The sequence below is a fragment of the Manis pentadactyla genome, chromosome 13 (assembly GCF_030020395.1).
Source record: "Manis pentadactyla isolate mManPen7 chromosome 13, mManPen7.hap1, whole genome shotgun sequence".
NCBI lineage: Eukaryota > Metazoa > Chordata > Mammalia > Pholidota > Manidae > Manis > Manis pentadactyla.
In genome coordinates this window covers 105,363,647-105,387,476 of record NC_080031.1, presented here as the reverse complement: position 1 = coordinate 105,387,476, position 23,830 = coordinate 105,363,647, and the positions used below count along the sequence as shown (strand labels likewise).

The following is a 23,830-nucleotide window of genomic DNA, read 5'->3' as shown; positions in this document are numbered from 1 at the left end:
GCATAAAAATTCAGGAGTTAATTCATATAACATGTAGATAGTCAAGGGTTGCATGTGGTGGGGATGTTACAATTTCATTTTATAATCCTATTCATGTGAGCTGAATAAACTGCATATTACAAAGATTTGCAGGCATTGTATGTGTTTTGGGGTATTGGTGCCCAATAATACATATATTGGCTTCTTTTTTATCCATGCCTTCTGTAAACACAGAATGTTCTGGCCAGTGATGAAAGCCAGATACAATAATAATAGTAGCTATCATTTATTGTTTATCATGAACCAACCACTGCACTGTTTTATGAACACTGAACTCTCTCAATAACTTTCTGAAAGAGGGACTGTTGGTATTCCCTCTTTTCCATTTTACCGATGAGGAAATGGAGGCACACAGAGGTTAAGTTGCCTGCACAGGGTCATCAGCCATTAAGTGGCAGGGTTGGAATTCCAGGGGTTCTGGCCTCAGTGTTCACCCTCCTAATTGCCGTGTTCTTTAGCTCCCTGACTTTGAGGGAAGAATCCTTTGCCCTGAAGAGCTTGGGCGAGGAGGCAAGACAAGTGCATGACTCTCCTCCATCAGCACTGGGTGTCACATGACCTCGAGGTGGACGCCTAGAACACAGAGGAGACGTCCGTGTCTCAGTCATATTCCTGGTGCCCCTTTATTCTCACACCCAACTGGAAATCTTTGCAGGTTTGGAAGCCGTGTTCTCTCCATTGTTCTGATAGAATTTCCAACCAATATGTAAGTTTTCTAAGCCTGTTCTTGCACTCTTTTGTGCTAAATTCAAACACAAATACAATGAGAACATAGAAATCCTCACGTACCCTGTGTAAACCTAAGGCAGGTACAGAATTGGCACTGAAACAGCTCTGGTCAGGCTGCATTGAAATACCAGGAGAAAGATTGTGTGTCTGCAGATTGTGTGGATTAAGTGCATTTGAGGCACAAATCTTTTTTGGATCAAAATTTTTAGAGGATTGGGCTTGGATTTCAGCTAGGCTCTGAGCTAAAATTAAGGCTCTTAGTTTGACCAACAAGGCCAAGAAAATGTCATTCAGGCATCTAAGGTCCAGGGTTAATATGGAATTCTGGGTAGAGCAACTTGAATTGCAAAGGTAATTTAGCTTCTAAAAGGTATATCCGGTAGTTAAACTTCCTTGTGGGCTGCGGCCCTGCGGCATGCCAATCGCACGCTCCCCGAGCTCTCCGAGGAGGCCAGCTGCCCTCCTGGGTCATTCTCCCCACCTCTGTTGGTGGCGATTTCTTCAGTCTGTCTCCCCATTCTGCAGTGGAATTTGTTTCTTGATTTTGTTTCACGATCCCTTTGGTTGTACCCACCCTTTGCTGGACTTGGGGTGCCAGGCAGCGCCCCAGGCAGGTGACGGGAGGAGGCTGGAGTGTCTGCATGTTAAGGAGAAAGGATGTCTTGGGTCATGAACCCACGCTGGTTGGAGTGGTATTTCTTTGCAATCCCATTTGCTGCCTGGAATATGACTCCTTATTTCCTTTCTGTCTTTCTCCCTTAGATTCTAGCTAACCTGTTTTTCTATTTTTCTCTCAATTTCCTTAGTCAAGGAAGATGGTAGCTTTTTGAGAGTTAATTAACTCCTTTCATACTGACACCCAGTTTAAGAAGAATTTAAGACCTATATATAGAATTTAAAATTTTCTCGATCAGTGGCCTGTGGTGAGGATGTAGTTTTTGTTATTTTTCAAGACGTTAACATTTGCTAAAGCTCACTGGTTTTTATATTCTCTACGCTTCTTGATGTGTTTGAATATTTCATAATTTCAAAAATCGCTGCACTCCTCCCAAAGAGACCCTTTGATTCTTTAAACAAAACATTTTTAAATAAAAAAAAATGTTTTTGAATAGGTACTGCTTGCCCATAAGTGTTTTAAATTATATTTTCCACAGAGCCGTTTGTGTTCTTTGGGTCTTGCTCTCCTTGAAGCTAGCGGACTACCCAGCCTGGCCTGCTGCTGTGTGACCTTTGGCTGACCATTGAATTCTCTGAGTCTCTTTTCCTCATCTGTAAAATGAGGATAGTGGAGCCTCCCTCGTAGAGTACTCAGGAGGGGTAAAGGAGTGAGGTGCATGGAACAGCTTGGGGCAGGACCTGACCATTCGGTCACAGAGCATAGTTATTATTTGAAAAGAAAAATGCAAGGAAGTTATGAGCAAAAATGTTTTTCCCATTATGACATCATGGATAAATGTTTAGTGGCTATGAGGAGCCTGTCTCTGGGTCAACACAACCTGACTTTAAGTCTCCGTGTCCTCTCGCATGGGTAGGTGTGAGATGTGAGGGGCACCTGCCCTCTGAGTGTGAGAATTAAGAATGTAAAGCAGTGCTTGAAATTCCTCTGCACGTATGGAGTCCATTCAGTACTCCATAAATGAAAACTGTTATCTTTCCACTAGAACTCAAATTGGCATATTTCCTTCTTGTCTTTTATATGCACATTTTAAACAATCATAATTGTGGTATAAGTACAATTTCATATCTTGCTTTTTTCAAGTAATATTATTTCACAAATGCCTTTCACAGTAACTACACTTCAAAGCCAATGTTTTAGTGACTACACAATCTTTCATTAAGTAGTTATATTAATTGATTTCACCATTTCTTTAGTATTGCGTTTGAAGTGATTTCCAAGTTTTACCATTATAAATGGGATCACATGAAGCATCTTTATACATAGAGCCCTTCGTATTATGTATCATTACCTGAGAAAAGATTCCCTGAAGTACTCTTACTGGTGTGTGACTGTTTTCATAATTCTTTGAGTATATTGCTTGTCTCCTGCCCTGAGCAGTAGGCTTCTGTGTGGAGCTCACCTCTTTACCCTCAATGCCTAGGGCATAGTCAGTGCCTAATGATATTTATTGAATTAGTGAACAAATGCACATATTATTGTATTATTTTCCAAAAGTAGTAAGACCTCTCTATGTTTCCATTCTATTATCTTTTAAAAGTAGTCTTAGAAGCAGAAAATTTTTTGTCCATTGGGGTAAGAAGAAAGGAATGATAATAGGTAATATTTATTGAGCACTTTCTATGCCCCAGGTATCATCCTCAGTACATTACATGCATTACCTCCTGCAGTTCACCCAGGAGCTCTCTGTGGTAAGTACTGTTGTCATAGATGAGGAGGCACAGAGAGGTGAGCTGACCTGCCCAAGGTCACATGGGTGGTGAGTGGGAGAACCAGATTCACCCTGGGCAGTCGGAACCTTAGCGTGAGCACTTCATGACTAGGCTGCATAGCTCCCCTAATTTTACTTTTCCAGCAGCCCACCCCCCCTTACACGTCAGCCCTCTAACAACTATTTCCCAGGGGACCCAGATGCCAAACAAGGTGTGCATCAGAGTTGTCCCCCAGCCTTGCAGATATTGCCTGTCTCAGAACAAGAGTCAGAACTGCGTATGATGCTTGTTATTTAAAAGGAAGTCCACCATTGCAGTTCACCAAGTGAAAGATGTGTGAATGTATTTTTTATAAGCCTTAGCTTTTTTTATTGAAGTGCAGAATTTTATTAGATTGTTTAACATTCGAGACAGCTGGTAGATTTAGAACATTGCCCATGTGGGAGTTACTAATTCATGTAGGAATATCTGGGACCAAACAATATAAAGATATGATCGTCGGGATTAACCCATAATGCTTCCCATTAAGTTAGCCACTGAAATAGTAGAGCAACTTTAAAAAAGTACCAACTGCCTTATTACACCCATTTCTTCAACCTCTCCTTCCCCCTTATCCGTCTATTAAGGAGGCGAGGGATCATAAAGAGCATTTTCATCTGTAAGCACCAAAGGTGACTTTTCTCCCTTTGCAAATGGTTGACCCTTAAGAACAACAGGTGGTGGTTTATCTGTAGACTGTTCTTTGCATATGGAGAAATTATTTTTTAGTCACTTATATGTTGCTCTTGTTTTGGTTGCTCTTTTTAATTAGTGATGTTAAATGCTTAGAATTTTTAAAAAAGAATCACTTCCTATCCTCACCGTGGACATAATGGTCCCCCCCCATCCACGGGTGCCGCGAAGGGTGGGAGTGCGGGCGAGCCCCCATGATCACATCACTCATGTTCGTGATGGCCCCTGGGCTCCACGGTGTGACCTGATGCCTCACCTACCAGGTTCTGTCCTCAAGAAATGTTGATCATGTTTAGCACCAAAAGGCTTTTAGGGGGAAGTAAAGGGCTGTCCAGGTTGGCATTAAACAAAACCAGGAATTCTAATTGGCAGCTGTTGTGCTGAAGCGAATGCCCGTGCGTGTTTGTCCTCTGGCCTCTCGGCTGCACGAGGGAGCTTCACCGGGCGTCAGCAGGACATGCAGTGGGCTGAGGTTCTTTTATTCCTAAGAACTACCTGTGGTTCCGTCTCATTCTACCCTAAATTCATAAAAGTAAAACCACCCAGATGTAGATGCAAATAACTGGGATGGCAGGATGGACTCTGCCTAAGGTGACATGTCTTTTCTTTTTTGGTGATTAAAGAAGAGAAACTTACAAATTTACCTTTTTTAAGGAAGTGGTATACAAGGGCCCATTGTCGCAAAAACCTGGGTGTGCATCTGGATTCTGCAGTTAAATACAGCTGAGCGTCTTTGGTCGAGTTTCTTGACCTATCCGAGTCTCATTTTTCCCATGTCACTGACGTGTCGGTTGCACGTGAGCTCTACATGAGATAAGGCATGAAATGTGCTCAGCACAGCCTAGGGGGGCCTTACCTCCTCAACGACCAGTTCTCTCCTGCAGTTGGGTTCTAGTTCTTTCTCTTTTGCTATGACCTTGGGGCCGAGGGAAAGCCGGTTTCCCTGCCGAGCTCAGTGTTGTATCTGTTGGAGGTGATGTGAACAGCAAGTAAAATAATGGTTCGTGGACTCATTCAAGCCCAAGGTGAGCCCCTGCTGACAGTTCCTCTAGGTCACTGACCACCACCTAGAGGGGGTGCCCCGTGGGAGCCCCGAGGTGAGGGGCCCTAGTCAGATCTAGGTGCATAAGGCTGTCAGTAGCCTCTTCCCAGGCCCCGGAGAGAACAGGAGGCGATGGTTAGTTCCCAGAAGTCTGTCATGGGTCAGGAGCTTTATGTGTCACCTCCCCGAATCCTCAGAGCAGTCCTGCAAGGAAGGGCACTTAGTCTTTTCCTTCCACCCATTTTACGGGCGCAGAAACAGATTCAGTGAGGCAAATACCCGGTTGTGGGAAGAGTTGGAGAAATCCAGGTTAAAATTCCAGGTTGGACACTTACTAGCTATGTGACCTTGAGCAAGTTGCTCATTTCTCGGAGGCCTAGTTTCCTTACCTGGAAATGTTGAGGGGATTAAATGAGATAATGCAGGTGAGGCCCTGACGGGCAGTCAGCCCATGATCATCATCATCAACCTCAGTGCTGTCGAGATCTGGTGCAGTGGGTTTTGGGCTAAATTATGGCTTTGGAAAATTATATTTTGTTCAAAGGAAACACCCAATTTGAAGACACAGTAGACTGGCCCTACATGTAAAGAAGATTGATGACTTACAGAAATAAACAAGTCTGGGGGAAGAGAAGGGTTGAGATAAAAGATAAAAGGAGAATTATCTGGGCATCTTTCTGATTTATTGTTATCTGGGCATTGTTTGGACTGATTTATTCTATTAGATACAACTTTTTGATAAATTGTACAAGCATACTGCTAACCATTTTCTCTCTCAGAAAGAAACAAGGCGAAATTTATGACTGAGCTGAAATCTGATGAGTAGTAAAAAGAATGACCGATAAAGGGAATTGATAGGAACCTTGTTGTGTTTTAGTTTTTAAAAGTCAGGCAACGAGTTGGTGCTGGGCCCTGTTGGTGCCAGGCTCCGAGGCGGTCCTCCTTCAGCTTAAGGAAGGTGGTCTTATAATTGGGTGGGACACGGATGGCCTAGGAGCAGAAAGCTTCCCATGTATGGAGGTTTCTGAGCAGGTGACCAACTGTCAGAGATGTCATGGACGGGATGTGGTCCTGGGTGGGACACTGGCCTTGACTGATGGTGAACGAGCTGAAATTTATAAAGACGTCATGTTTTTAAAAGTTAAAAAGGACAATAGACTAAGTCACTTTGGAAGGTGGGGTAAGTAACTTTATAAAACAGAAAACAATGACTAAATGTCTTTCAGCCACTGAAATGTTCGTGTTAGAGCAGGGTTTATTTGAAAATTGGCAATAGGGAAATGGCTTTGTCACCTTTTATTCTGCTGATTGATCCCAGGACACCTCTTACATCAGATGGAAGCCACTTTTAGTCCTTTGCTGAGAGTTTCCTGTCTGGACTAGATAATATAATGTCCTTTCCGATTTTTAAATTTTACTATTTTGGGATATATTTTCTACTGCCACAAATTGTGGAATCAAATACTCTCTTTAAGGAGAGAGGAAACTTTATGATGTGAAGCAAAACTATCTGAATTACTCTATCAGTTTAATGTTCTGCAGTTACACCTAAAGATTTTGAGTTATTTATCAAAATAAAAATGAATCTTACTCAAGAGTTTTTTACCCACTATGGGAAAATTATATTGAAGTCATACATTCTATCAGGATGTTCCCACTTGAAAAGCATTGTATTTAAAATAATTTGTGATGTGATTAAATATTGATTCATGTATTAAGAATCATGCCATTTGGTTTGGGAGCAGGGCTGAAACACCGACTAATTTATCAGGCTTTTTGATCATTTTCAGTGCTGTGTGCCCACTCTCTAACAGATGTTCTCAGGTACACAATGCCAGTTCAACATTTTGCCTCTTTGTTTTGTAACATCCTGGGCCCTGGACTCTCAATCCTGATGGTCTCAGGAAAAATCCAAGCTCTGTTTCTTAGGTATTGGGTGGTTTAGGTCTGGATGCTTAACTTTTCTGAGCCTTGGGTTTCATCCCCCAAAAAGATAACAATCCTCTAAGGTTAATAGGAGGGTAAGACAAGCCAGTGTGGGTAAAACACTGAGCACAGTGCCCGGCACACAGGATGTACTAATACATTTTGATGATGATTATTGTTTGGTGTAATCCCAGTTTCATAGACGAGGAAGTCCTAAATATAAAAGACTTGGAGAGCATCAGATGAAAAGATGCTTGCGGCCAGAGATCTCTTCCTGGAGAAGTTTTGAGCCAGTGTTTCTCTCACCTTTTGATGATAACTGGGTGCGGGGCCCCACCATCCCCCTTCCTTCATTCAGAGATGATGCCCCCTGCAGCACACATTCTTTAGAGGGTGGGGGTGGTGTGACAGACAGTGCAAAATACTAAAAAAGCATAGTGAATTTTTGTAGTGGTGATGCTATAAAGACAGTAGGACCAGTTCTATGATCCAGGCCGTGGCTGGGCCGTGTCAGCAAGGGCAGTCGGCGTCCCCGAGGGGTGCTGGGGGAGTTGGGGTCTGCACACTGCAGGGACTCAGCATGCCGGTGGGAGGTCTGGGGCTGCGCCTGCCAGAGGGAACAGTGAGAGAAGAGGAAGGGAAGGAGCGTGTGGCATGAATAGACAGCTGCAGTGGGGGGAGACTGGAGGGACTGCCTGGGGGGCTGGGAGCAGGCCCTACGGAGCCCGAGAGCCGTGATGAAGAGAGTGGGCTTTGCTATAGGATGGAGGGGGTACTGCTCAAGGGCAGAAGCAGGGGGGTCCCATACTCTTCTTTTATTCCTACATTGTGATGCTTTGTAAAAGAAATGAAAAGACTCAAAGTTTTATGTAAACCAAGTTAATTTAAAAAATTAGAATCAAAAGGGAAGTGAGGCTTTTATAAAGTAAACTGGATGCAAGTCTTTTTATCAAAAGGGGAGTGGTTTTATAATGCAAACTTCAGCATCCGAAACGATCCCTCTTACCTAAAGCACCGGATCGTTCAGGACCCGTTTTAAGTCCCGTCCCCTGTGAGGTCTTTCCACATCATTCTCTCCCTTTTGCCTTTCGTACTTCAGTTCTTCATTCTTCCGTTGTTTTGTTCTTTCCTTTCCTACTGCAAGCCTTGTTATCCTCCTGACCTTTTCAACCACACTTTCAGGAATTCTGAATACTGGGCACTGAACTGTAATTCCAAAATTCAGACCCATCCACCTGCATTCAGAAGTGCCCAGTTAACCAGTCTTCTAATCCATCACCACCCAGTACCTGTATGTGCCAAATTCTGCCCTAGACAGTAGGCATCAGGTGTCGGTGGCTTGTGCTCTCTGCCTCTGAGCACCTGGCCATCTGGGCAGTGGACTTGTAAGCTGGTCGACAGTCATTCACTGAGTCTCTAGCCCTTTCCTGCCCCCCTTCTATGTACGGCCACTGTTCTTCCAGAGGAAGTAGATGATCACAAAAGACAGTTAGATGAACAGCTATTTATTACTGCCTGTTTCCCAGAAGCCAGATAGTGCGGTAACCAGATTAGGCATTATTTCAACTAATTCTCAGAACAAGTCCATGTTATTATCTCCATTCAAAGACGAGGCAGTGGAAGATTCAAGAGTTCAAGCAAAATATCCAAGATTTCACAGCTATGTTGAACTTGACTGGAAATCTCTCTGATAATGTCGTGGCATAACTACAGCGCCCTTTGGGGCAATACAGGACAGAGCAGAGCTAACGTGGGAGGCAGGGTGTGTGCAGGCGTGAGGAGTGGACGGGTTGGGCTTGTGAGGGTCTCACCTCCTTGGACGTCCAGTCCTGTCTCCCACCCTTCAGGAGGGCAGTTGTTGAACGGTGTGCACGCTGACGTTCCCACCCCCTGCCTTTTCGTCAGCCTCCCTCTGCCCGGTGCTTCCTACTCCGTTTGTTAACACTCATAACCGGACCTTGGGTCGGACTCACAACCCTCCTCTAAGAGCAGCTTCTGCAAGTCCTCTTTTTCTACAAGATGAGTCTGACCTTCCTTTCTTCCATTGAACCTTTTCCTTTTAAGCGTGATAATGCTCCTCAAAGGCTGTCTTGCCTTTCTGTTATTTTGCATTCCGGCTTCCTCCCCAAGATCGATGGACCCTTAAGTAGAGGCCTCGTGTCTAAACGCGCCCCTATCCCTCACAGCGTCAATGCAGTGCCCTACACACCAGGGGCGCCCCTACTGTTCCTGGCACTCCAAAGCCATGACCCCCAAGCCCACCCCAGGAAGGCATTGTTTCCTAGCGGGGGACCTTGAACACCTGTCTTTGCTCATGCTGATAATTAAGTAGGCAATGCTTTTTTTGTTAAGAGTACCCCATAGATGTATCTTTTGAGAACTGCCTTGGAACTTTAAAATTCTTGTAAGGTCTAGTAGTGTTCTTCTTCGGACCTCCGAGGTGAGCCAGGGTTTCTTAAGGAAACATGAATTTCCATAACAAAATTTGTTTGATAACAAAATGAATACACTGTCTGGATCGAGCTCCCTTTAGTTCTAACTTGGCCTGGCTCCTCCTCAGACAGGCTTTTTGCTTCCTGTAATAAGCAGCCATTTCTGAGAGATTCTTCAGAGTGGGAGCTCATGAGGTGCTTGAGTCTGAGAGGCCCTGCGGCTCCTTTGAGGGGTGCGTTTGGGGTCGGGGGGACGGGGCAGGGCTCCCTCACCTGTACGTCGGCAAGTAGAGGGCTTTGCAGAAGAGAACATTCCTCGGAGGGAAAGGAGAGATGAAGTCAAGCTGGTTTATGGTTTGTCCAGGAAGCTCTTAAGCCGCATCCATCCAGGTGGACCCACTCACTGTTTGTTCTGCATCTCAGGCATCACTGTGTGATAAGGGGTGGCATACATTGAGCCCCTTAAAGCCTGATACCCCGAGGGTTGAGTTTTAAGCATTGGAACTTGATCTGAAAGGACTCTGTCGACTGGGCTTTGACTGGGTCCTTCTTTAGCAAAAAGAGGTACTAAATAATGGTTTGGCCCCCCTGTTGGGTTGTCTACTTTTAAATCCGCCTTGTAGGTCTCTTTCTCTGCCCCCTTTCTCCACCTTCTCTAAAGTGGTATGAGAGAGGGGAAAAAGGGAAAGAAAAATCAGCCGTCACGTTGTGAACACAATTAATTCAGTAAATGACGTCTTTCACTTCCTAAGGCAAGCCTCGAAGTCTTCAGTTGCGGCAGTTGGTTCAGCCTGCTGGGGGGAGGGCCCCAGCACCTGCTTCCCGAGGAAGGACTGTGCTCTTCTGGTCTTGAACCCACACCGTGTAGGTTTACGGGCCCGCTCTGCAAAGAGAAGCTTGAAGTGGAATAAATGTGGACATTTTTATTCCTCCTGAAAATAGAAAGAAGGCACTTACTTTTTGTTCAGGAGTTTGTTGAAACATAAAATTGAAATGGGGCGGTGCGGGTGTGTGTGTGTGTGTGTGTGTGTGTGAAATTCACCAGCGGGCAAATTCCATGAAGACAGGGACTTTGTCTTGTTTGCTGCTTAATCTGCCGTGCATGCAGTGGGTGCATAATAAATATTTGTTAACTGAATCTGGTGTTGAGTGAATGAGAGCAGAAATGAACACAATTCGGATTTCAGGTTAAGAATAGGTTAAATTTCATTCCACTGATTGTTTTCATCCCCGCCTTCCTCCTTGTAGCCCTAACTCTTTATGGGGAGGGTAGCTCTCAGAGTACAGGCGTACAGTGTATACTGTATCTTCAGCAACGATGGAGGAGGACTGCTTCCTCGGCTCCCAGACTGGCAGAGTTGGAAGGGGTCTTGGAGGTGGTGTCAAGCTTCCAGTTACAAATTCCAGCAAATGAACTAGTCGTGCTTCAGAACCACGTGCGGCATATTATCCATACAGATTCCAGGTGCCAGCCCTGGAGCTCTGATCGCAGTGGTCTGGGGAAGCCTGGGAGTCTCTGTCAGCTTCTGCGGGCTCCCCTCGTAAGTCTTGGGTGCAGCTGCTCGGCCCCGTCTGCCTCGCCGTCCCCTGAGCTCTCGGGTCTGAGTCAGTCCTGGGTGAAAGTGCCTTAGCCCAAGGGGCACAGCAGAATTACCGGCGGGGCTGCGACCAGGTCTCCTGACTGACCAGTCAGGACCCCGGCGCTCCTGGTCCTGCCGTTCGCTGCTTGAGTTACTCTCTGCTCCTCAGCATTCTGTCGAGGTCCTTTAATTAATACTTCTTCCTTCCAAGACAATGAAAGTATCTGTGGAGATGACCAGCCCGGATCAGAAGGACATCCTGCAACCTGAAGGAAATACTACATTTCATTCAGTGTACTTTGGTACTGAACCTATTTTATTGTCTCCTGCAGAGATGCACTGCCCTCCTGGGTCTCGGATCAGCCCCCAGGCAGGAGTCCCTGCCTCTCTCCTCTGGGCCTATCCAGTCTTGCAGACCTGCCTGATGATGAGAATCATTCGGGTGCTTGTTGAAAGTACAAAACTCAGGGGCCTACTTTTTCAGTAGGACTAGAATCAGTCTTCCTGTGAGGGGCCTGGGGAGCTGTATTTTAAGTTGGCTTTGGTCATTTTTATTCTTTCTAAACCAATTACCAGCCCCTGAGAACAGAGGCTCCCATTCCCACGGATCCAGCTTTGACTTCCTAAACCTCAGCTCATAATGACATCCAAATCCTGTCATAATCACATCTTTGCGTCTGAAGATTGACCCTCTCATTTGCAGGAGAAGAGAGGGATATTTGCTTACCTCTTTCCTCCAGGGTGGATTCTGACTGGTAGGCACACATGGAGACAATGTATGTGAAATTGATGAGTAAAATGCTATAAAAGTCTAAGGTATGACTGTGAGCCTACTTTCCTGAAATGCACATGTCCATGACTTGGATACCGTGGAGGGAAAGGGTTGTGATAAATATAAAAGTGATTGTCCGTGAAATACGGCATTTTGGCTTTTCTTTTTTTCTCTCTGTAGGGAATTAGGATAATGGAGATGCTGCTAAAGGAACGGTGTGGTGCCCCCTTAGCAGAATAAAGAATCCTCAGTAAGTACCAAAAGCAAAATCAGAATTATTTACTCAAGCCATGTTTTCATGCTTATACGCCCGGCGTTATGCATCAGTGTCCCCATTATTCGTGCTGTACGTCTCCCAGTCATACGCGCAGGACACAGTCTCGCAGGCGTTTCATTATCTGTTCAGTACCTTTATTTGCATAGTTGTTTGATTTTCAGAGCAGTTTTGTACTGTGTGCTGGGTCACTTTCCAACTGCATTTCGGAACATTTTGAGGACCATCAAAAGAGGAGTTTAAAGCTGTATTTGGAGCACAAAGGAAAACAGAAAGGGGCATGTTGATTGGCTAGTGAAATAAATGTATTTTATGAGACATATGTACTCCCACTAACTGGGGTTGGCTGCATAAAATTTTATTGAGAAGGATTCTGAGGCCTTGAGGATAATTCTCAGGCTCTGGGTAGAGGGCCTTGATTGATTAGCAATGCCTGCCATGGGCACACAGGATGGTAGAAAGATGGCACTTGTGCTGAAACACATGCCACTTCTAGTTCAGCAGGTAGCAGGGGGATTTCACAATTAGTTTGTTTTCCTTAAGCTTTTATGGTCTATATCAAGGAGAATGGTCTTCGTAGTGGAAAAGGACAGAGCAAAGTTATTTAAGAGAGAATCAAGGTTAAACTAAATGAGTATAGTGGGCTTGCATCTTATAACATTTACTGGACATAGATTTTTTAAACATCTGAAAGAAGGTAAAACCTTTGAGTAAAGCAAGCATTGTCTTGAGTGATTCAGAATTACCTCAAATTTCCTTATGTCGGCTTAAAACTATACAACACATGTATTATGTAAGCAACCTGGTACCCTGTTCGTAACATGCAATAAGATTTGAGAGCAGTTAACCAAAGCAGCAGCAAAGGTACATCTTTGTACAAGTGCTTCAGCATTCAAAAAAGGCAGGCCAGGCCTACGAATGAGAACTGCAGGATTACAAGATGTTCCTGCTCGTTTGCAGGTTTGACTCCATTCTGATTAATATAAAGCCTCTGTATACATAACATATACAAATAGATGTATTCACTGCTGGAGAGGCCAAACAGGTCATTTCACCTAGCACAGTCATGGCCCTTCCGTGCTGCTGGAACAGAATCGAAATATGCTGTGCTCTTACGTCCACTCTGGGCTTTCAGGAACTGTAGAGAAGAACTTGGCTGCATGGCTCTGTTTTTCCAGGCTGGCATTTTTGTGAGACTCATTAACCACATCCAGTGCTCAGCACTAGGGCACAGGTCCCATCTTTCAAGGGAGGGTGGGATCTAAAGTAAGGTCCAAGTTAAATGAGAGAATGAAGGGTCACTGAGCAACAACTCAAGAGGGAGGCAAGCAGATGAGACAGAGGTGACGTTGAACTGCGATGTCATTGCGGTGAAGGTCTCTCCGATCCCATGGGGAGCTATGACTAGGTGGGATGCCCTGCAGGGCCGTCTGGAAGGGAGGAAGAGGGCTGGGCCTGTAGACCCCTGTGTCCACCAGTCATTGGATGTGGGCTGCCCTGGAAAGGGGAAGGACCCCAGGGCAGGCATCTCCCTTTGGCTGAGAGTGTATGCAGGTGTATACTGGTTTTCAAACGTGAAGTTAGTGACTTTGAAACACTAGTGAGCATCAGAATGAATTATCTGGAGGATTTGTGAAACATAGTTTGCTGGTTCTATTCTCAGAGTTTGTGATTCAGGAGGTCTTGGGTGGAGCCTGAGAATTTGCATTTCTAAAAAGTTCCCCGGCGACCACCCTTTGAGAATGGTGGCTTTAAATGAGTTCTCATCTCTGAGTGGAGACGGATTAAATGCAGTGGTACTGAGAAAGCTATAGCTGGGGTTTTGAAATTGTTGCCATGTATTCCAACGACTTCAGATTTCTTCCTTTGTCCGATTTTAGCATCTCAGCCTCTTGTCTGCTTGAGTGTTGATGGGCTCCGTACTGGAGCGATGACAACAGAAAAGAAAGAAGATGAGACTCACAGCCATGTGGCAACGGAAGTTAGGAAATGAAACAAGCATTACCTACTGTCTGAAGTTACCCATGTCCTGGTGTTCTCGTTGGTTTTGTTTTTACTGTGGTTTCTAAAAAGCAACTTATTTTCCTCCCTGAAGTGAAGTGGTTGAGGTCTGTATACCACCAGGAGTTTAGTGCAGGACAGTCGCTTTGAATGCATGCAATGGAACGGACTCCCTGAAGGGTTTATGTAATTCAAGGTTATCAATTCATGATCAGTTTTCTCAGAGGAGCGAATTTCAGGAAGGGGTGTGTGATGGCGTCCCAGTCTCTGCGGTTACTGCAAATCAGAGGCTGTTGCTGGGGCTTTAAGCTCTTTTCACAATCAGCTTCCTTGAGGTATTATTTGTGTACAGTTAAACTGACCAATTTTAAGTACATGGTTTGGTGAATTTTGGGAAATACACAGTCATGTAAGCATCCGGAACAACGTGATAGGGAACATTTTAGGGCTTTGATGTCACTGCCAATTATGACTTCCTTTTCGTACCCCATTTCCCTGACTATTTTTATAAATTTTTTGCAAGCTTGAAATGTGCCTGTTGTAATGGAGTTTTTATTTTCTCAAAATTAGCTTGATGGAAATGGAGAGGATGGTTGTAGGTGGCGGAACTAGTTTTAATGAACAGTAAAGTGCTATGTTAAAGATTGGGGGGAAATTAGCTCCCTGGTCATAGAGCAGAGGTGAGCTAACTATGGCCCACAGGACGATTCCAGCCTGCCATCTGCTTTTGTAAATAAAGTTTTATCGGACTTTATGCTTCTGGCTATGTTTTGGCTTTTTCTAGCGACAACCCCAGACTGAATAGCTGTGACACAGATATTATAGCCTGCAAAGCTTAAAATGTTTACCATCTGGTCCTTTAAGAAAAAGTTTTTTGTCTTTTGGGTTAGAATGTACCTTTTCCTAAATTCCCATCAGGGAGCCTTGTGGTGGTGGTTTTGGACTTTTTATTAAAGCATCAGATCACATCTTACCTCTGTTCCAAAGTTAATAGTGTGACAGTTTATTTTCTCTGCATTAGCTCTAACAATGCAACTTGGATATGATGTTACTTTAAGGCATAAAAAAGCATTAAAGTTATGACAACAGTGAAGTGAAAATACCAACAATAGTAATCATTAAAATTGCCCATGAAGTTCCTGTGCATGTTCATAGCGGAGTAGAATTATAGGCATTTTGTTTAGCAGATAAAGTAGCCCTGTGATGGGGCAATAGGTGCTGTTTACAATGTACTCAATTTGCCAGCTTTCAGAATGTTGCAATACTTAATTTTTAAAAAGAGTTCTGTGGGGTCTGCACAGTGTACACAGAAGACGTTATTTAAAGTTTTTATGTCATACCACATTTCCTATTTGCATAGTGTAAATCACATAGAATGTGACCGCATTGCGTATGGGACCCAGCACTACAGAAACCCCCTGGAGCTCTCTAGCCCATGCATCCAAGCGGGCATTTGAAAATCAGAAAGCTTAGAAGGCAATTTTATTATGACCCAGAACGGAAGTCCATAAATCTCACTGACCAGCCTGCTTGTGTGTTGCTGCTGACAAGTCCATTTGGTCGATTTTTGATTTCCTGTCGTTTTTGAATAAAACAAATAGCCCTGACATCTGTTTTTGCTGCTGGCAGTTGGGGGACCCGGCTTGGTAAGGGTTGATGACATAGCAGCACGCCTGCACATCAGGGTGATAAAGACCTCGACTTCAGCTATAGCTGAACTCTGCTTTGAGCCAGCTGCTCGGGTAGTTGGACTTAATACAATGAAGTTCTTGCTTTGTTTGAAGGTTATTAGAGGCAGAAATGCAATTTTTTCAAGAATTATCCAGTGGTAGCATCCAAGTGACCCTTCAGAGTTGCTTCAGAAAAGTGGGTAAGTAAGTATTGATTGGTGAGGCGTGTTTCGTAGGTGGTGAGGCCTGTTTGCTTTCTCTTTCAGGGGAGCCGCGTTGTGTCTTCTTGTGCTTGAGAATCACTTGTCAGCCACAACACGTCATAGACGCAGCTTTCGAAATACAGACTAAAGGATACAATGTTGGCAGCTTCACGAAGAAGAGGCCTTCCTGCCGAGACATGGAATGATCCACTCCCCTGGGATCCTGCCTCAGAAGTGGCGCTCGTGGAGACGAGATATTCTAGCTGGATTTTTATGGCACAGTCTCTTAATGATTTTACAAATAAAGCAAAAAATCCCATAGAAGGTGATATCCACCCTTCTTCTGGGTGCCTTGCCGATTGCCTGATGGTGGTGTCAGGGCACCCAAGGATAGGCTGGCGGCCTGGGGGGTGATGCTTGTGCCCTCATGTTATCAGCATCATTACTCGCAGGGTTCATGAGAGGCTTCTGGGATAAATAAAGGAGTTGACCCTGACACCTGAATTGTAGGTGGTTTGGAACAGACAGGAGTGTACCAGACCTGTGTTGAGGCTAAGACATATTTATGGTAATGTGTAAGATTCTCAGAGATCAGGAGCATCTGATTTCTACCCGTAAGTACTACACACCTGCCATTAGTATATCGCTTTTATAATGTAACATGTGAGCCGTGTGATTTGGTCCTCTGAGAGAACATGAGATGAAGAAAGGCAGGTGATCACCTGGGCTCCTACTAACTTGTTCTGTGATGGGGAACAAGTCCTTCTTCACCACTCTGTTCCCTGGGCAAACGGGGATCACGTGCACGGATGTTTCTATCTGTGGATCGTGATGATTAAATAAGGTAGTTTTGTGTGAAAAGACAGACTGGGGAGTCTGAGACACAGACCCTGTTTGAATCCACACACCGACACTCACTAGATCAATGATCATGTACATAATTTTAAATCTTGCTGAAGCTCATTTAAAAAAATTTATAAGTGGGGTTATGGATTAACTTTGTGAGGTTGTTGGACCGATTTGAGACCATGTCTATCCAGTGCCTAGCATCTTACCTGTTGCATAGTAGAAGTCCAGCAGAGGCTGATTTTATTATGTGAAATCATTTTGAAAATGTACTTTCCAAATGTAATGCAAGGTATGTTACTGTTTGAAAATGAGATGACAGTAGTTTCCATTTCTCATGATTGGGAGTCAAAATATAAATGCATACTACCTAGCAGGAAGCTCGAAGAGAGACAATAATTTGGAATTCATCTTCTTAAGATAGAAGTTGGGCCATTATTGGAAAGTCTTGAGGAAATTGTTCTTTTTTTTTATATTTGAAAAGTTTTCCTTTTAGTGCATTGATGAATTTCAAAGCAATTGTATTTTTTTCATACAAGCCTGCCACTGTGAACCTCTTCTTATTGTATTTGAGCAATTTGTGCTGCCTGAGTTTTGTCTCTTAGGATAATTTTTCCTCATTTTCTTTGTGTTTCATTCTTTAGTTGTGATGGGGGGAAAATGAACGGTAGAAACCAGGTCACATATTGACCTCCCTTTCCAGTTTGTAAATGGCATTCTGTAGCCTTATGGAATAATAGCCCATTTCCAAAAATAAGAGGTGATACAAATGATCATGGAGGGGAGAGATAAGAAATTTGTTTGAATGTTGACATGGAGAAACTTAACCCTTCCTACCCAACAACCTGCACCCTCCGAAGGCAGGAGTTCTCAGCCTTGGCTGTCATCGGAACTGCCTGGGGAATTTCATGCACTCCTGGTGCCCAGATTGTACCCCAGGCCAATGAATCAGAATCTCTGGAGACAGAACGCAGGCATCTGTATTTTTAAAATCTTTCTGGGTGATTCCGTTGGGCAGCTAGGGATGAGAATACTACAGTGAATTATAGCATTCTGACATCTGATTTTTTTTGTCAAAATGCCTCAGGTGGAAAGAACTTTGTAAGAAAGTTTTCCTTAGAAAGAGTAAAGCACAGAGAGGCTGAATTTTTGTCACAATTCCTTGAAGCAGGGATGTTCAAGGCAAGCGCTTTCATGGGTCCGGCAGGCGATCTGATGAGCCAAGTGGGCTGGCGGCCCCAGGGGCGCCCCGGGAGCACACACCCGGCTGGAGGTGGGCAGGTGCTCCCTGGCTTCTGCATGGTGCTGCTGTGTGGCTGGTTTTTCTAGTTCTTCCAATTTCCAGTTTTCCAGATACAGAGAGAATTCTTTTCTCTTTTTTAATTTTTTTTATTTTGGTATCATTAATCTACAACAGAGAGAATTCTTAAAAAAAAAAATCTCCCAATTCTTACATGTTGGAGTGAATTCACAACACACAATTAAAACACTGTGCGGCCAAAACAAAAATGTTGCCAGTAGTTCGCAGCCTCTGGGAAGGACCAGCCTGCACATCCCGGCCCACGTGGAACAGATTTGCATTTTCCTCTTCTGGAAGCGAGCTGCATTCTGCCTCCTCCAGGGCTGCTTTTAGATGTCCACCCCCCCCCCCCAACTCCCAGGCAGTCCTCTGGACTTGGGTCAGATGCTCGTGCTCCCTCCTCATTTTTACCCCCTTGTCAGACACCCAGGACTTCAAGCTTCACATACGTGGTTTAGAAAGCTTACATTCTTTTTAAGATTAACTGAGGCTTGTTAGGGTTTATTTTTATGACGTACCAGAATCCCTTTTCTGTGATTAAAACATTTAGAGGCCCACATTTAACTTCACTATTTAGATTCCAGTATAAGAGACGTCAAACCAGGAGCATATCCTTGACCAGGTATATTAGGAACAAGTGGGGGACAGGGTTGACCCCCCAGACCTGGCCAGTCTCTCTCCGACTCATCTGCTGAGGCTGTACTTCAAGGTGATGATTTACTGTAGTGATTCCCGGACCCAGCTTGTGCCAGAAATCCTTGGGTGGGTGTGCCAAATGGCAGGTTCCTGGAGCTGCCCCCAGAGATTCTGGTTTGTGAAATTTTAGTTGGGACTCAGGGAATAGTACTTTAAAAAACAAGTCCACCAGGAGATTAGGGTGTGCTGTTCCACAGACCATACTTTTAGAAACACTGTTTTAGGGCGGGTGTTTTTGGCCTCTGAGTCTCCTACCATATAAGATTTTTGTGTTTTTGCAAAATCAGTACAGTTAATCACTCAGGACACAAAATAAAGTTCTCAAGCAGAGAGAAGCTGACTTAAGCTATCCCTGCTCGATTGTGGTGCTTTTATTACTGCGAGGGGTTTTTATGTTTGCGATCACAGGTGGATAAAAAAGGTGCTATATTCTTTTTATATAAATTGCTTTGTGTATTTTATAAGCAGTCTGTGTATAATAATGTCCCATTTATCAGACACTGTGAGATGCATGGTATAGATAAACTCAAGGTTACTCTTTTTTGTTTCATTTCAACCATTTGCATGCAACTCTTAATTCGGTAAACCTGTCCCTGCTTTTGCAAGCAGGATCTACTGAAGATAATGAAATCTTTTCAGGGTTGTCATGTATGTTTTTAATTCTTTCAGGTCTTACTAGGTTTGTTAAAGCCGCTATACTGAATGGCTCCATTCATTGAGTTCCTAGCAGTTTTGATAGTTTTTCTTGTCTCCTCACTGTTGTCTGTTCGTTTCTCTCTGATATTACTCTGCCTGCCTCTAGGAACTTCCCTCTCATGGGCTGCAAGGGGTGGGAAATTTTGAATGTTGACATTGGGATAAACGTACATGTAATTGCATAGTCTACGTCAAATCACAGTGAGCAGGATCTGAGGGAGGGTTTGAGAGGCTTCTTTAGCTCTAAAATGAATGAATGTTGCTCTGTTAACTTGGTGACTTTATTTTTGTGGTTCTACTTCCTCTAATTTTACTCCCTGATCCTCAGCCACAATTGTTACTAGGTCTGGGACTTCAGGATAAATGAGATGTTGCTACAAATGATTTCTTTTCAACTATAAGCCATTGTCCTCCCCAGTCGTGTTGGTGTTTTTACAGTCCTAAAATGTGAAACATAAATAGATTCAAATTCAAGTGGACATTTTTCAGGCCAAGTGTGCAGGATAAAGTGTTTTGATTCAGTGTTCCTGTGATTTAGAGCCATAAATTAGTTGTATACTGATGAAATTCAATCCTGCAGTCATTCTGAAATAAAGGTGTTACAACAATATTTATGCATGAATTTTAATTTCTTGGGGGTATGAGCTCACTGAGCAGGGCTTGTGTTTATCATTGTAGTAAAGATCCTTACTCTTTTCAGTAGCCCCAGATGAGCCCCAACATGTCATGTTAGCTCCCCACCTTCCCAAAGTGGGCCATTAAAGTTTATCCCAGAAATAAACGGCGGTCGCTCTTACAGGGTGACCTGAGTGGGCCATGTGCTACTAGAACAAAGGACTGGGGTCTGCAGAAGGAGAGAAATGGAGCACAGCACAAAAGTAGCATGAAATCAAGGGGTCCCAAGAGGGAGGGAGAGACAGAGCAGCTGCCTGTTGACCTGTGAGGCTACTTTGTTGTAGCCACTACCTTGGTGCCTTGAGATTTGCCTTTATTCTTTCATTTGCCCCCTTTTTCATTTGAATGTATTTGCATGGGTTTCTATGCCTTGTTTCCAAAATGCCTTGTCCAAGCCTATTGATGACTTTCTTTTGCTAGAGCCTGGGTGCCTTTAGAGGTAGAGTCCTTAGATCAACCTCCATTTACTGAGCACCTTCTGTGTGCAAGAGAACAGCAGGAATTGTCTTTTCTTTTGACTTGGTCCCTTGTGTTTCCAGAAGGCTTGTACCATGGTTATGCTGACAGATGACAATAGTAGACACCAACTAATGGTAAGACCGGACAGAGCTACCTCTTGGGTAAGTCAAATGGTGATTGCTTATTTGAAGGAGGCAAAAAAAGTACAGGATGCACAGTGGAGAAGTCAGCACAAAAATGTGTAGCTCCGAGGCCCTGAAGCCTCGCTGGCAGATTGTGCAGTTGCGGATGATCATGTGTGAGTGAGCGAGGGGCCCATCATGCCTTTTGGAAGATAGCTGGTTCTCCTTAGGCCACCTGCATACGGAAGGGTGGAGATGCCCTGCATGAGACTGCCTCCCCATCTGAGCAGCACGGGAACTTGGTAGAGCACAGTGATCACAGAATATAGGACATTAAAGCATAATTGTCTTTCGCTTTCAGATTGTTCTATTACAGCCTGGTCTGTGCACATTCCTGAATTTAGGGCTGCAGAATCAGCAGTGGTGTTTCCTGGGTGCCTATGTGGCCATGCTAACTAGTACGGGCTCATCCTGCAAACCTCAGGACCTAACACAAGCCTTGGAGAGATGGAGGCAGGTAGAGAGGTAGAGTCCCAAGAAGAATGACAAACCCAGTGTGATGGAGACAGAATAGGAATCAAGTTAACCAATAGGAAGAATTTATAGGACTTTAAAAGGCAGTATTTAAATGTTCAAATGCAGTATTTCTCGCATACCTTGACTGCCAGTTGAAACCCGCTTGGGAACTTTGCAAAATACTGATGTCTGGTCCCACCCCCAGGGATTCGAGGTTGCAGCCCTGGCATCGGTATTGCATCAAGCTCCCCAGGTGATCCCGAAGCCGTGGGCGACAGTTCCTACCCACTTCAGAAGTAATGGCCGTTCTCGCGTGAGTGGTGACCCTTCAGAAGCTGGCTGGAGGTGGCGACTACAAGATGAGACCTCTCTAGTGTCTTACCTCAAGTCCTTTGGAAAAATATAATTCACTGTCTAGGAAAAAAGTGCTCCAGTGTCTCTTAAATGCTAATAGAAGAAAAGAGACCCTAAAAATACTCTTCTTTATGATCAAAAGCTTGAGTTTTGTTGGAACAAAATCTCATCTGAAAAAAGGATCTCATAGTAACTCAAGACCTTTGCTTGTCTTAAGAGTTAACTGAAGTAACTGCACTGCGGGACCTTAAGATGTAGCCATCCGAGGTATGGACAGGCATGCTGTGCAGGAGGCGGCCGAGAGAAAACAGCAGCCACCATCCTGTTAAATTAAACTCCATGGAGCTATTCTCCTGCATTCTCAGGGAAGGTTAGAGCCATTTTGTGCCTGCCATCTGTTAGGCTGCTGATGGAATCATTACTTCTTTGTGTCGGTGCCAGGATGAACTTTTAGATCCGATGACAAAGGAGAATATGCTAACCGTTCAGTTGTGTGCTTTTGTTTATCCATTGCGAGTTTAGGTGTCTCCCTAAATTCCAAAGTCCATCCATTGTTTGGACTTTGAAATTACTACAGGCCAGTTTCTTTGGAGGTTTAGAGGAAATTATTTTCTGGACTCGAGTTCCTTTGTGATCTGTGTTTGTTTAAGGATGTAGTTAGTCATCAGTTTGGACAAAACCAAAATCATTGTTGTCAATCAGCTAAAAAAAAAAAAAAAATTCCCCTGGCCCCCCATATCAGGAGGTTTACAAAAAAGCAGCCAGAAAGAATTTTGATGAGTGAATTACCCCCAGAATATAGCTACTGTAAATGGAAACAGGGCGTGGGCGAGGGGAGGAGAAAGGAAGGGGGAAAACCCACCACGGGGGCGCCTGTCGCTGATGAGGCCACCGTGGCTGTGAGCAGTATTGTCTGATTTTTCTTTTCACAAACGACATTCCAGAGAACCGGAGGGTGCAGCCTGGCGGTCGAGAGCCTCCATTCATGTCTTCCTTCTTCTTCTTTTTTTCCCTGAACATATCCATTGATACAGGAGGAAAAAGTCCAGTGCAGCTGCTCTGCTCATATCCCGGTGATGAGATCTGAAGCCTTTGGAAAACTTGGAGTCATATCTGAGGAACTAGATGGCTACAGTTTTAATTACAGTTGGAACTGTTCCGGCATGGAAAGTCATCTTTTTGTATGTGTGAAGTCAGAAGCTAGCATTATAACTTGTTACCTTAGGTGTTAATTATTCTGTCAGATATGAGGAGAACCATTTCTTCCTGGACAAAATAAGTGGTGACAATGTTTTTGGGGCCTGATTAAAGGCAAGGAATTTGCAGAGAAGAATGGGGAAAGGGCAAGGTGTCAGCCAGGCCTTTATTTTACCCTGATCTGCTTCTGAAGCCACTTCCTGGGGTGTGTCACCTGCAGCTCAGAACAGGGTATTAGACCCCTGGGAATACATAGTCCCTCTGTGATGGGGGTGTGAAACCACTAGAGAGATGGGCATTCATTTTTCTCAAAGATTTGTGGGGAAAACATTATTTTTATATCACATATAACTTGGTGGAATGTAAAACTGGAATGGACCCTTAATTGCTTAAAAAAATGAGGCTTAAAAGGCACTTTGCTTGGAGCCCTGCTTAGCATGCTGCTTGGTACATAGCAGGTGTTGTATTAGGTTGAGTCTAACAGAAATACCAAAGACTGGCGATTACATATGCTTCAGCCTGATGCAGGCACTTGCAATGACTACATCCGAAGCGCTCCAGGGCGTGGTTCTTTCGGAGGGAGTCAGTTCTTTCTCTGGAAAAGCTGGAGAAACCCTGCTGTAGGTCACCCCCAATCCCTGGGACTCTCAAAAGTCCCGTGTTCCTCAGAGTGGGCCTCACATCCCAGAGCATGGCCTTTGCCTGCCAATATCTTTTAATACCCAATGGCAGATACCCAGTCAACTTGAGCAAGCCATCGGGGGCATCATAGGCTGACTCAGGGCAGAGCTCTTAGTTGCTGAGAAGCAGAGCCTAAGTATGAACAGCATTGAATGAATACTAATATTAAATTATTTTTCTTTGTAAGATTTTTTTCGGGGGGCGCAGTCATGTTTTTTGTTCAGAGAAAACACTAGTCAGGAAAATTGTATTTGTCAATATAATGTTCGTAATGTACTGTTTTTGCCTACGTGGAGGCAGTTCAGATCCACCTACACACTGCAGCTTTCTGTGACCAGTCTGTCTGCAGTGTTTAATTCAGGGTGCTTGTTAAAATCAATGGGAAGGGGTATAATCAGTCTTGATGGGAAAAATAACAAGTGCAAGGAAAAAATTAATGAAGCAGTGTTTTGATTGTTGATCCTTGTAATTATAATGGTGCTATGGTGAAGCTCTTACCG

General features: G+C 44.1%; 1 protein-coding gene across 8 annotated transcripts in view; it reads left to right on the top strand.

Annotated features, from left to right (window-relative positions):
• PRELID2 (PRELI domain containing 2) overlaps positions 1–23,830 on the top strand; it is a 93,096-nt gene that overhangs the window by 48,294 nt on the left and 20,972 nt on the right. For 2 of the 8 annotated variants that reach the window (XR_008993468.1, XM_036894937.2), the window contains 2 exons: positions 11,821–11,890; positions 15,852–19,936. Coding sequence is in view for 5 of the 8 variants with exons in the window: in XM_036894937.2 (XP_036750832.1) it covers positions 11,821–11,880 (60 nt within the window). In the remaining 3 variants the exon portion in view is untranslated. Of the gene's footprint in view, positions 1–11,820; positions 11,891–13,794; positions 15,830–15,851; positions 19,937–20,540; positions 22,168–23,830 lie in introns of those variants that run through there. The other 6 variants (XR_005026756.2, XR_008993469.1, XM_036894952.2 and 3 more) reach the window with 6 other exon arrangements.